This window comes from Aptenodytes forsteri, unplaced genomic scaffold (genome assembly GCF_000699145.1).
Source record: "Aptenodytes forsteri isolate BGI_AS27 unplaced genomic scaffold, ASM69914v1 Scaffold479, whole genome shotgun sequence".
Taxonomy (NCBI): Eukaryota; Metazoa; Chordata; class Aves; order Sphenisciformes; family Spheniscidae; genus Aptenodytes; species Aptenodytes forsteri.
In genome coordinates this window covers 1,011,634-1,023,774 of record NW_008794627.1, presented here as the reverse complement: position 1 = coordinate 1,023,774, position 12,141 = coordinate 1,011,634, and the positions used below count along the sequence as shown (strand labels likewise).

Below are 12,141 nucleotides of genomic sequence, written 5' to 3'. Positions count from 1 at the left end.
AGCTGGGGGAAGAAGAAGGAAGGGGGGGACGTTTGGAGTGATGGCGTTTGTCTTCCCAAGTCACCGTTACGCGTGATGGAGCCCTGCTTTCCTGGAGATGGCTGAACACCTGCCTGCCCATGGGAAGGAGTGAATGAATTCCTTGTTTTGCTTGGCTTGTGTGCGTGGCTTTTGCTTTACCTATTAAACTGTCTTTATCTCAACCCATGAGTTTTCTCACTTTTACCCTTCCGATTCTCTCCCCCATCTCACCGGGGGGGAGTGAGCGAGCGGCTGCGTGGTGCTCAGTTGCCGACTGAGGTTAAACCACGACACATCAGTATCAAACTCCTAGAACAGTAATCTTTTTTGTTCTCTATAAACCCATGTAAAGTTTCTACAATCCACGTTTATTAAACAAAAACCATCAAATAATTATTTCCAATTATTTCCATCTTCTGGTAGAAGATCTTTTATTAATAAGGACTGTTTACCAGGAACAAACAAAATACTTTGTGTTAGTAAGCACATATCGGCATGTGTAGAAACTTAAGTCTTCTAACTTTTTTAGGTTTTGGATAAAAGTATGCTAATTCACATCTTACAGCACAGTAAGAAATACTTTCACCACTACCGTATTGCAAAATGTTGTACAAGACAGGATACAGCTTCCTTTTTTCAGTATTAAAAATAATTATTAGTTCTTTAAAAAAAGCAGTCACAAGACAAAATGGCATGTTTCCAAAATTGCTTCACTTCCTTCACAAAAGCAACGATAAACATTTTCAATATAAACAGACAGTCTAGATGTACTCGAATCTCAGAATAAAAACTAAGAATTACAGGCAGTTTTTGCTCTTTCCCTTGCTCCTTCTATGGGTAACCTGAAGGGCAGAATATTCGACAAATTAGAGAAAGTATCTTTAATCTTATTGGATAAAGCTGTATGTCCTCTGTGAAGGCCACTTAACAGACTGACAAGCTTCTAAATCAGTCTTTCAATGAAAGGTTTGAGAAAAGATTATCAGTCTTCTGCATTATTCCAACATTCTTTGAATTCTCAGCTCCAGGACCACGTTAATATGACAAACCTAAATTAATTTTCTCAGACTAACAGAAAATCAGGAAGCTTACATTTCACATAAGAAACAGATTTCACATTAAAATCAATTCTAAATGCCCAGCTCACAGTTGTGTTACATCTAGTTTAAACTCTAATTCCTGTAGCAACATTTGTCTTTGTTTCTACTACACTCATCTACAGATTGTACCTAAACAAAATTATGGACTTCATGATTCATTTCTAACTGAAATGATGAAGGAACAGATTCAGTTTCCTGCCTTTCAGAATTATGCTAATAATGGGCAATACACCAGTAACTAGCTCATACTGAAGACATGATTGCAGAGTTACCAGATGCTGACATTGTTACAGCAGCACAAAAGTAATCCCTGCACCCTGTGCTGCACCACCAGTATACATTGCAAGTGTAGCCCCATCACTCATCCCCATTATGCCTCTACCATCATTTCCATTGTTCTCAGGATAGAAGTAATGCTGCCTGCACCAGGAAGACACTCAAGCCACACGGTCTCCCTGCCTGGTGCTGCTCCACTCTTTCCCCAGAGGACCACCCAAAGCAGAAACGCTGTATACACAGGGATAAGTATACCCTACATCCTCTGAAGTAAAGAGGAGCTTCTAGCAGCTCTTTACACACTCTGCAAGATGAAAGCCTGGGAAGACAGGCTTTTTGTTTGTCAGAGACTAGCAAGGGAAGATTTACTACCTCCGAAGCAATGCAAACCTCTTGACCAGAAAATTTAATAGCATCACAATTACTTGGTGGTTGAATGAGCTTGCACATGTTCACGCATGTGTCAAAAGTTTCAAACGATTTTACCTATCACTTGATACCATATGTCCATTCTTGTCTCCTGGCACACATCTTTTGTGCTTTCAGGCTCCAGTCAGGGGTAAGGCTTTTCTTTATTAAAGACTTTTCCTCCGTTTCTGAAATACCTGACAGAAACAGAAGCTGGACCTTTAGCAGGAAGACCCATGAAGTGCCAGGCTCAGCAGGCTACAGCAGCTAATGATACTGTGGATAAGAAGAAGTCGGGATTGTGGGGGAGAAGAGGTTAGAGCGGCTAAACAAGACCCTAAGAATAAGGAGTATGAAGGAAAAGGTATATGGGAGGAATCTTGTTTTAAGAGTCCTAGGCAGGTCATCATAAACAGCAGGAAGAGTAGGATAAATTCTGGAAATGAAAAGAAATGCTTGCTCTTAGTTAGGAACTTTCAAGGGAGGGGTGTTTGGGGAAGAAAGAAACTGTGCCAAACGCCAACTTTGAAGAAGATTTTGGAGATAATACTTGGCTCTCTCATATCTCATTCTAATTCTGTTTTTAATAGTATTGAGAATAGATACCCATTAAAACATCTGAAAACACTGGCTAGCTTAGTTCCTCTGTAGCAAAGCATCTGTATCCAAGAGCTCAAACACTTCCCTATTGTGTCCCCAATAAAAAGCCAATTATACATTTAACCTCGATTCATATATTCCTAAGTAACAAAGAATTTTTAACTTAAACCCAGACAAATTATTTTTACTGAAATGGCTTTAGCATGACCTGCCCACAAATATGTCTGCAGTATTAGGCACATGCTGATTTATGGTATTTTTAACACATGATAATAATAATCACAGAAGTCCTAAACCCAGTTTCTTTCCACCCAAGAGAGCTTGTTCACTACAGTATACATAGCTGTACTGTATCCAGTCCACTATAAAAAAGCAGAAGATTGAAACAATTATTCTAATTTCCTCTGGAATAATATTCCACAATACAACAGTTAAGTCAGTTTTTGTGATTAGTTCCCACACAAAGCATTCTCCTCCATGCTCCCACCTTTATGTAACCAGCACACTTGGACAGCGGTCAGTTTATCTAAACTTGGTAGTTATTTTACTGACTGATAAGGAAGCTTCAAACATAAAGACATCTTTATGTCTAAGGTACAGGAATAAAATTTGACTTAAAGAAGGTTTTAACCTTCATCTGTCCTGGTTTTTTCCGATGTTATATCCATACCTCCATGCATTGCCCACATAACAGCTATGATTTTCTTCCCACAACCCCAGAACGTGCAGATGCATCATAAAGCTGTATGTACCCTTTGGGGCTTCATAGTTCACTGGCCCCCTTAGACACTAGCAGAAATCAAGCAGAATGAACCCCCTATTTCAACACAAATAACGCATAATACCCTGCCTCCTTGGCCTGTTTTCACTCATACCTTTTAAAAGCAGCCATTGGGTTCAAGAATTCCTAGAACACCAAACTGGTAGCACCTGCTTAAAATCTGCCTTGAGGTGATAAGGCAACTGTGTATTTTGTCCTCATGTGTAGGGATAAGTGTACAAGGTGACTAAAGGAGAATATGAACACTCCCACACACCTTGCAGCTCAGCAAGAAGACTGCTCAGCAGCATGCCAAGTCATCACACCAACAGGGGACATTGCCTTGATCCTTATAAAAAAGCTGATGCCATAAATTTACTTCCAAATTATTGTCTGAAAATAATGCAATACTGAGGTACTAGCAGGCATTTTCTAAATGTTGTTTCATCTAGAAAATGACTGCCTGTATGTATTTTGCATATATACATTGGTTATACCATGGTTGTATCCATAACCTCCCACTGCTTAGGCATATGAAATCCCCCCAAATACCAAAACATCTTCAATTAGTATAAGTGCCATAAGAGTATTAACATTTGTTATCAGCCCTGCTTTACAATAAATAGTGAATTTCACAAAGCTTCTCTTCCAATTGCAAATGAATCTTCAAAGAAAAAAAAAACCAGCTTTTACTATGTTTTCTACTTAAAATAGACACATTTTATGAAAGATTAATGAGAAAACTTTAATATAAATTAACCTCAAGCATTCATGAAAGAAAGCCATAAGCACTCATTTTGTGGATGTTTGCTTGGGTCTCTTATTTTGGAAAATACTGCATTCACAAATTTGAAAATCAGCAGTTCTCAATTACCTTTGAGTTATAAACTTTTAGGTCTTTATTATATAGTTGTATATAGACACACTGACAGTCTCTACTTAAATGAAAGATATTAAAGCAAGACTGCTGAATTCCAGCAATTTTAGTCCCATCATTCCTCGCATGCCAAATCAGATCGACCGAGGCACAAAGGACTAAAGATCACAAGTTCACTCCTACCCTCTTCCCCAATTCATTGCTATTCTTACTCATTTAGGCATCAGAAAGCAGACTGGCATCACATCTCCTTTCAGATGAGGGTCTGAAAGACTGTCAGAGGTCACAGCTGGCAGAGGTATAGATAAAAACCAGGTTTCATTCTCTCAGCTTGTTCTTTCTGATAACAGAATTGACATATCTTCATTCTTGACCACACTCTGAGTCACTTAGAGTCAGATATTCAGGAACAGCCCATTTTAGAGACAAACATCTCAAACCCTGCCTCCATGCCCTCAATTAAGACCATCCTATGTATATCCTCAAAAACTCATTATGCCTCCGTGCATACTCCACAGCTACCATGCCGCCTCAACAACTTTAAGTATAGGGAGTATTTATTGAACTCCATACTGCTTTCTTTTTTCTAAATTAAAAAACAACTTGCAATTTGAAAATCATAACCTTATACAAAAATAAAGACACTCGCCTAGTACTCAATCTGAACTTCAAAATCACATATTGACTCAAAACCAACATTAACCTGGCATTTTTCTCCTTGAGAAAAGTGCCCCATATTCCATATTAGATCAAATCACTGATATCCAGCTTGCTCAAATATTTTTCCAAAGGCCAGAATAAAACTTTGATAATATGCGTAAGGATGTAGTACAAACACAATATTAGAAGATAAAGTGGAGGCGGACTGAATTGACAGCAAGGCAAAGACTGGAGATAGAGACAAATGCAACATATAGATTAAAAAGATACCTTTGTTGACATTTTGGCTTTTAAATGTTTGAATGAATATGTTTCTTTGAAGGCATCATATCCATTAAGAAAAGTGTTCCAGTCTTGATGTATATGACTAAGGGAGAGATCACCAAGCATGTTATTAAAAAAAAAAACAAAAAAGAAGAGGATAAAAAAGGTTAATTGATTTCTTAAATTCACATATTAAGTTAAAGAAAAAGCTAGGAATAAAGCTGATTGAGTAGACTACTTATCTTCTCCCAGGCCTCAATTTTGTTCCCATATCCAGAATCTTGTTTTAATCAATTAAATGGAATTAAATTGGTCATATTTGGAAAATAGCACTGAAACTACTCTCAGTAAGTCTGAGAATTTTATGCCCAATGTTTTTAATGGAAAATTCCCATTTTATTTGACTACATCCTTTGAAACGGGCTTGCAAGCTTCTGACTGGATCACATAGAAAACATTTCCCTCAAGTGCCTATCCTCCTCCCTCCCCTTAATCTGACTTTTTGCCAAGAGTCTTAATAACATAACCATTGTTTAAATATGCTTGTAAGGAAACAATCTGTCCTAAAAGCTTTGACCTGGGTCAGAAAATTCCTTCTTTCATAAGGGAACATTCTTAAAACACACTCTAGATGCTCATTTCTTTACTTTTTTAAAGCGCATTCTACACTGGAGAAGTTTCCAGCATCCAAAGGATTCCAAACTAATTTTCTAATATTTTCAGTGTTCTACAGTATTACTCAATGATCTTTTTTTAATCATATAGTAACTCAGAAGTTCAGCTTGAGTTTGAGACAATTATTTTGGGCCAGAGTTCACTGAAAGAATCCAAGCAGCACTTGCAGCATCATGCTTTTAATAAGATATTTGGGCTATGTATTGGCAATAGTCATATGAAAAGCGATAATCAATGTTTACAGGAATGACTGAGACACTGGTTGGCCAGATGAATACAAAAAGCACAGCATATAAATGACTTTCTAGAGGGAGCAGAAGAAAAGGGAGAAGACGATGGTTAAAAAGGAAAGACCACTTATGAGTCATTTTAGGAAAAACAAACAGACAAAAACCCTGTCTTTTCGAAAGAGGCCAAGTGGTAAATAACATTGGTTAAGCTACATCTATCAATTATTTCCTTCTTTTTTCCACTCACCAACCTTAACATAAAAAAGCATAAAAATTTGAGTGCTACATGTCATTACAATAACCCCTTCTTTAAATTCCAAGATAAAGATTTCAATGCCAGCCCTGCAGGGAGTTAAAAGGTTTAATTTTCTGCTACACATCATCTGAAAAGAAATTAAAGAGTTACAATAGGAATTAGAGCCTGTTATTTCTTTTCCTTGCAGTCATTACAAAAAAAAAAATCCCCCCCGAACACACTCAGCAAGAATCACCTACAGCTTGCTCTGCTTATGCCCCCAACACCTAAATAAATAGTTTTTCTGCAAACTGAAGTTTTCTCAGGTTTAATCAACACACCTTATTTGAAAGTATGAGGAGTGCTTTACATGTGTACAGTCCACTAAGAAAAAAAAATTGCTTGAGAAGTAAACTATTGCCTTTGAATCCTTTCTTCATCAAAAACTCTGCGTCTAACCTTATGGCATTTATTTTTACATATTCCCCCCCAAGATCCTTTACATTACTTGAAGATTTGCTTACGCAAAACTAAAAAATATATTTAATGCCAATCAACAGAGTTTAATAGGACAGGCTGCTGCATACCTCTAGCAGAGATTCCCCAATGGAATTTGTAAGAACTGGCTATGCTCTTTTCAAACTTTTAAGAGCATCTGAATCAAACAGGCCACACCACTTTTTCCAGCTTCCTTTACAAATAAACTACAGGCATTAATATGGCCCACAAAAGAAGACCTTACAACTCAAATACACAAGACAAGGCCAGTGCTGCTGACCTTCCAAATTCCCATCTCTTTCTCAAGAGCTCTTCATTGTGTGGGCAATTCTGAGTTTTCAGATCACCCCTTCAGCTACGCTTCTCATGTCAGAAGAGGTTTTGATTGTTTATTTTAAGGAACACATGTAAGAAAGCCAGTTAGACAAGTACGAATCTCTGCCTAAGTTTCTTCACAACATTTTAGTATTTCAGCCAAAATCCATTTGGGCTTCTCTCGGAGATGAAGCATCTCTTTCTGAAAGGAGTCTGTACTTGCTCTTACACAGAGACTTCGTACATAAGAGATGGCCTCCTATATGTAGCTTCCAGTTTTATCATTACATCAATCTTACTGACAATGCAAGCCTTTCAACAAGGACAGACACTTAAAACTAGGATTTGCCCACTTTCTGTAAAATTCTCACTATAGCAGTGTCATGATTAGACTATTCATCCAACCACGACAACCAATTATTCCCCATTCCCAGTGAGGATCTGAGAGAAGTTAGCCTTTTGAAACAAAAGAGCAGACAGACAATTCTAGAGGTAATACTTAGTAGTGGTCAATCAGAATCACAGAACGATGCAGATCTCTCTGAAATCCCACACAGATCCTGTCAAATCCATCTCATTTGATTAATCAGCTTTGGTTGATAAAATTAATGGTGCGGATGGAAAATTTCTGGAAGTGTGTTTGACATGGTACCACATGACATTCTTACACAATTGGTACTATGGAGAGTCAGGAGAGCACTAAGTAAATGAAAATTGAAAAATACTTTTAGGTGTGTCAGTCAAACAAACCATTACAGAATAAATACACTCTACTGCAGGTTTAGCAGCCGTGCTTATTAAGGTCGCCATTATCATCAGTAGTGAGGAAAGACAGTCACTGATGATAGGATTCGCATATAAAACATTGGCAGACAAGAACATAGGGAGGAGAGTGCTGTCATATTTAGTGATCTAAACTGCTTCAGAAGATAAGCCCATTCAAACAACATTGGTTAATGTAGTTACAGAGGCCAGCTACTCATCAATCAAGGCTCTGGGCTCCTGCTGAATATCAACTTAACGAAGTTCGTTCAATGGCCTGCAGTGAGAGTCAGCAGTTCCTGACTCAGCTCATTAATGCAGAGCTCAGGAAGGAGTGCGAACCCACCACTTCCTAATCCAGACAACTAGTGCCAGAGCCAGGCTGCATCCTGGAGGAACTCTGGGAGAACATATTTTCCTTTTTCTCCCCTAGACCCCCCCCCCCCCCCCCCCCAAATAAAACAGCAGGCTTATGACACATTCAGGTCCATCCTAACTCAAGCACAATTTCTAATAAAATGTGTTATCTATTTGAAATCAGCAGTTCAAAGTAATCAAATAAGACATAAAAAAGACTTTTTCCAGTAGCCTCAGCCTAAGGCTTTTGGAGATTTTGTAGATAATTAGCAGTTCACACTCGCTCTTCCTCCCTGTTCAGGACACTATATAAGCCAGCCCAGCTCAAACTGTCAGTATTTCAAAGAAAGCAGGTTTTCCCCAATGTGATAAAGGTACACTTTTTCCTACATCATATCAAGATCTATAACCTCACCGTCTTTTAAGTGTTTGTCCTCCTCTTTCAGCGTATCAGAGCTTCAAAGACAGAAAGAAAAATATCAACATCTATAACACTCCTAAATTCTCACGAGTCTTTGGCATGAGCTTTGTATTTCAAGGTTACTGAAGTGGCTTTGAAACAAGTGGTTTTCCCTGCTGAGATTTAACAGTAATAAGTAAATAAATACATAAAGATTATGCAAGTGGAATCGAAAGTTTCAGGTGAGCTCTCATAATACAAGGAGAAAATGAAAAATTATCTTCCACGATGGACAGAACAGTTAGCTATTATAAGAATTATCTTAATGTATAATTGGTTTCTGTCTGAAAGTTGGTTGCAGTGAATATTCCCTATGTCCAAAGTCTCTAATTGTGGAAAAATTGTCACAACCATCTTTAAAATACATCACCTCTGAAAATATTTTACTTGAACAATTGTATTTATAAGCAAATATTTTTGTTTTACTGTGTATAGTCAAAAATCCTTTTGAATACTACATGAAAGGAAAATAATTGTAATAGGATTACTGATAGGCATTGAAAACTAGGAAAGCACAAACTTAATTCAACAGGTTAAAAGAAAACCTACTGGAATTAAAAGATTTTGGTTTTAAATGGACAATTTGGGCCATACCTAGAAAAGTAAGGGCAGATTTACTCTGTTCTCCAAGGGAAAGACTCATAGATTGTCTTTGATAGAAAAGAACTATTACACAATACTAGGAAGTCATAGCCCAATGAAAGCAAACTCCAAATAAGCTATACAGGAAAGTGATTCCCTTTTCACTGGATTATCCTCTTTTAGAGCAAGAGTGGCTTTCTTTGGTTTAATATAACCTTCAAAGTGACAAACTCAATTAAATTTTTTAAACAAACAATCCTAAGATGTGGACTCATCACGATCAGGGTCTGTGTAATGCTTGCTTACTGAATATATAGAAAGACCGTACCCCAACATTTGCCAACAAGTTTAAATCTAACTATCTGTATCTACTGATAAATATGTATAATTTAATAAAAATCAGAGTTATTACAAACAACTTTATTGTTAATGGTTTTCCAAGAAGTTCTGAAGTCAGTCTTTTTAAACCCCATCTATTTCCAGAAAAGCATGACAAAAAGTTGTCATATAGTTTCTACTCCCTTTTGACAGAAGTAAAATATGGAGAACAGCAGAAGCATTAGATGAAAGCTTAGCTCTTTTTAGAGGTGAATCAAAAGATATTCAACATGCCATAGCTTAACTTTTGATTAATATTTGGAAATAATTTAAGGATCAGAGGGTTGGTTTTTTTTAAAACAAACATTTTGAAATAGTAGAAGTTGGTTTCAGAGAGGTCTGTTATTCATACCCATTTCATAGGAAAAAGGAATTAAAATGAAGACTCAAACACTTTGCTTCCTCGTTTCTTAAGCATGGTTCTACATGAATAATAACAGGGCTGAATATTTATGATTTCTTAATATGCATTAATTATAAATATGTTTAGTCAATTAGCACAGTATTTCACAGACTGCAGTTGCAGGGCTGGCAAACCAAAGATCGAACTTGGTTCACCAGCAAAAATACCATTTCACAGATTGTCAGTTTGCTGGTTCTATAAAAGCAATCAAGCCGGGTTCTCCTTTGTACACATGACATCAGTCTGTGCAAAGCTAATCGACTGATACTACTAAATGAGGTTTCCCACACGGAAAGAAAGAGAAATCCAGTTCATTCTTCAGCTGACATCAGCCCCACACATCTAACAAGTAATAATAAAATATTCAGATTGCAGTCAGTCATTTAGAAAAAAAACCCAAGCAATTTTAAGATTAAGCATCTCAGTGACAGAACTCCAAATATTTATTTCAAACACCCACAAAACATGACATAATCTGATGCCTGCACAACTCGAGCAGAGCAGTACTTCACATTTTCCTAGCAAAAAAAATGAATCCCTAATAGCTTTTTTTTTGGGCACGCTGTATCACCTTGCAGAAGTAGATACACAAGCTTTGGTTAAAGAGAGGCCAAATACAATCTCTAACCTTCAACTATCTCCTTCCTTTCAGGCACCCATACTATATGCTGAGGTAAAGCCACAAAGTGTCATACTGTGACAGCAAACAACTGGTGATTGTTAACAGTAATTGGTTCAGCCCCTGCATAAAGCTTAAAAAGAGAGTTCTCCTTACCAAGACAACGTACATCTGACTTAAAATAGCCAGGTATTATAATAAGAATTTGTAAACATTAACAACTTAAGAGTAGACTTACTGCTTAACTTCTTGAACGTTACACACAGAGCCCTCAAAACCCTACACTGAACATTTGCTGCCTGGGAAAGCCTTCCCCCCTCATTTACTACTGAAATTGGTGCAGTGATTTAGAGAGCTGAATACCTGTCGTGCTTTCTTTGGAGTTCTTACTGTTGCCCATACTGCTAACAGCAAGCGCCGAAGCACATGCCACGGCTTGCGCGAAACAGATGATGAGCAGTGTTATTTTAACTTAGTCTGTTGACCCAAAGTGCAATAGGCAGATCTTAAGATTTTGCTGAATGAAGGTGCTGAAGAGATCAGACGTTATCAGTTTCTGCTCATTATTAGCACATTAACAGTTGTAAAACCATCTGAAAGGATATGTACTCCTCAAAACAGAAATAATAGTTTCCAGTTTACGGGTAATGAAACTAGAAGCGTTAAAGAAAAGGCTAAAGTTACAAACTGACTGAAGCTACACAGTGACTCAAAGCAAAGAAGGATCAGCAAAAAGCCCTTTAGCTCCTGGCTTTCCACCAAATTCTCAGTCAGTAAAACCAAACGCCTGTAAAAATACCAGATGCCTATCCAAACTTTGTGCAAAGCACTCACACTACAATAAGTAAGTTGGAAAAAACCTCACAAGAACAGAATACAAATTGTTAATGCAGACTTTTAACGTGTACTGAGCTAACCATTCATAGAATCAGCAGAACTTCCATTCAGAAGACAGAATTATTAGAACAGTTCTTGATACCTGAGCACTCACTTCGATCACAGAAAAATTAAAAATAAAAAAAAAAGGGGGGGGGGAAGGAAAAAAAGGCACGAATTTCACATTTTACCCAAACTCAGCCCCTCTCTCCCCCCAAAAGAAATCAAGTCTGTCACAGCCTTACGCCCCGGGGCTGGAAAACACACGGAGGAGGACAAGGACGTGAGCATTACCTGCCAGCGGCCGTAGCTGAGCAGCAGGAGCGCCAGGGGGATGGCGGTGCCCGACATGGCGTGGGTGGAGGGCATGCTGTACTCGGAGTTGTAGAAGACCTCCAGCTTCACCACGGGCGGGGAGGCAGGCCGCGGCCAGCGGATGACATCCTTGGTGCACTGCCCCAGGTACATCACCCACACCCAGATTATGATAAGCCTCCGGCCCAGCCAGGCGTCCAAGTTCCAGATGCAGAAGGGGAAGAAGAGGATGTAGAAGAGCTCGTTGCCCAGCTCCGTGCCCAGGCTGAAGAGATAGTAGAGGAAGCGGCTGCGGGTGGAGAACTCCTGGCTGCCGTCCTCCTCCGTGAGAGAGTTGCGGCGCGGCCTCCTCCTCCACCGCTGCGGGGAGCCCGCCCCGCCGGGCACGGTCCCGTTCCCGGCGGGATGCCCCTGCTCGTCCGCCCGCTCCGCGGCCGGGGGGGCGCCGTTAACCACCCGCCCCCCGCCCC

At 38.8% G+C, this 12,141-nt stretch overlaps 1 protein-coding gene across 1 annotated transcript in view; it reads right to left on the bottom strand.

Annotated features, from left to right (window-relative positions):
* Positions 1-12,141, bottom strand: part of SGPP1 (sphingosine-1-phosphate phosphatase 1) — a 17,035-nt gene that overhangs the window by 3,627 nt on the left and 1,267 nt on the right. Inside the window, exon 3 of the mRNA XM_019470507.1 lies at positions 11,651-12,097. Within this exon, the coding sequence (XP_019326052.1) occupies positions 11,651-12,097 (447 nt within the window). The remainder of the gene's footprint in view (positions 1-11,650; positions 12,098-12,141) is intronic.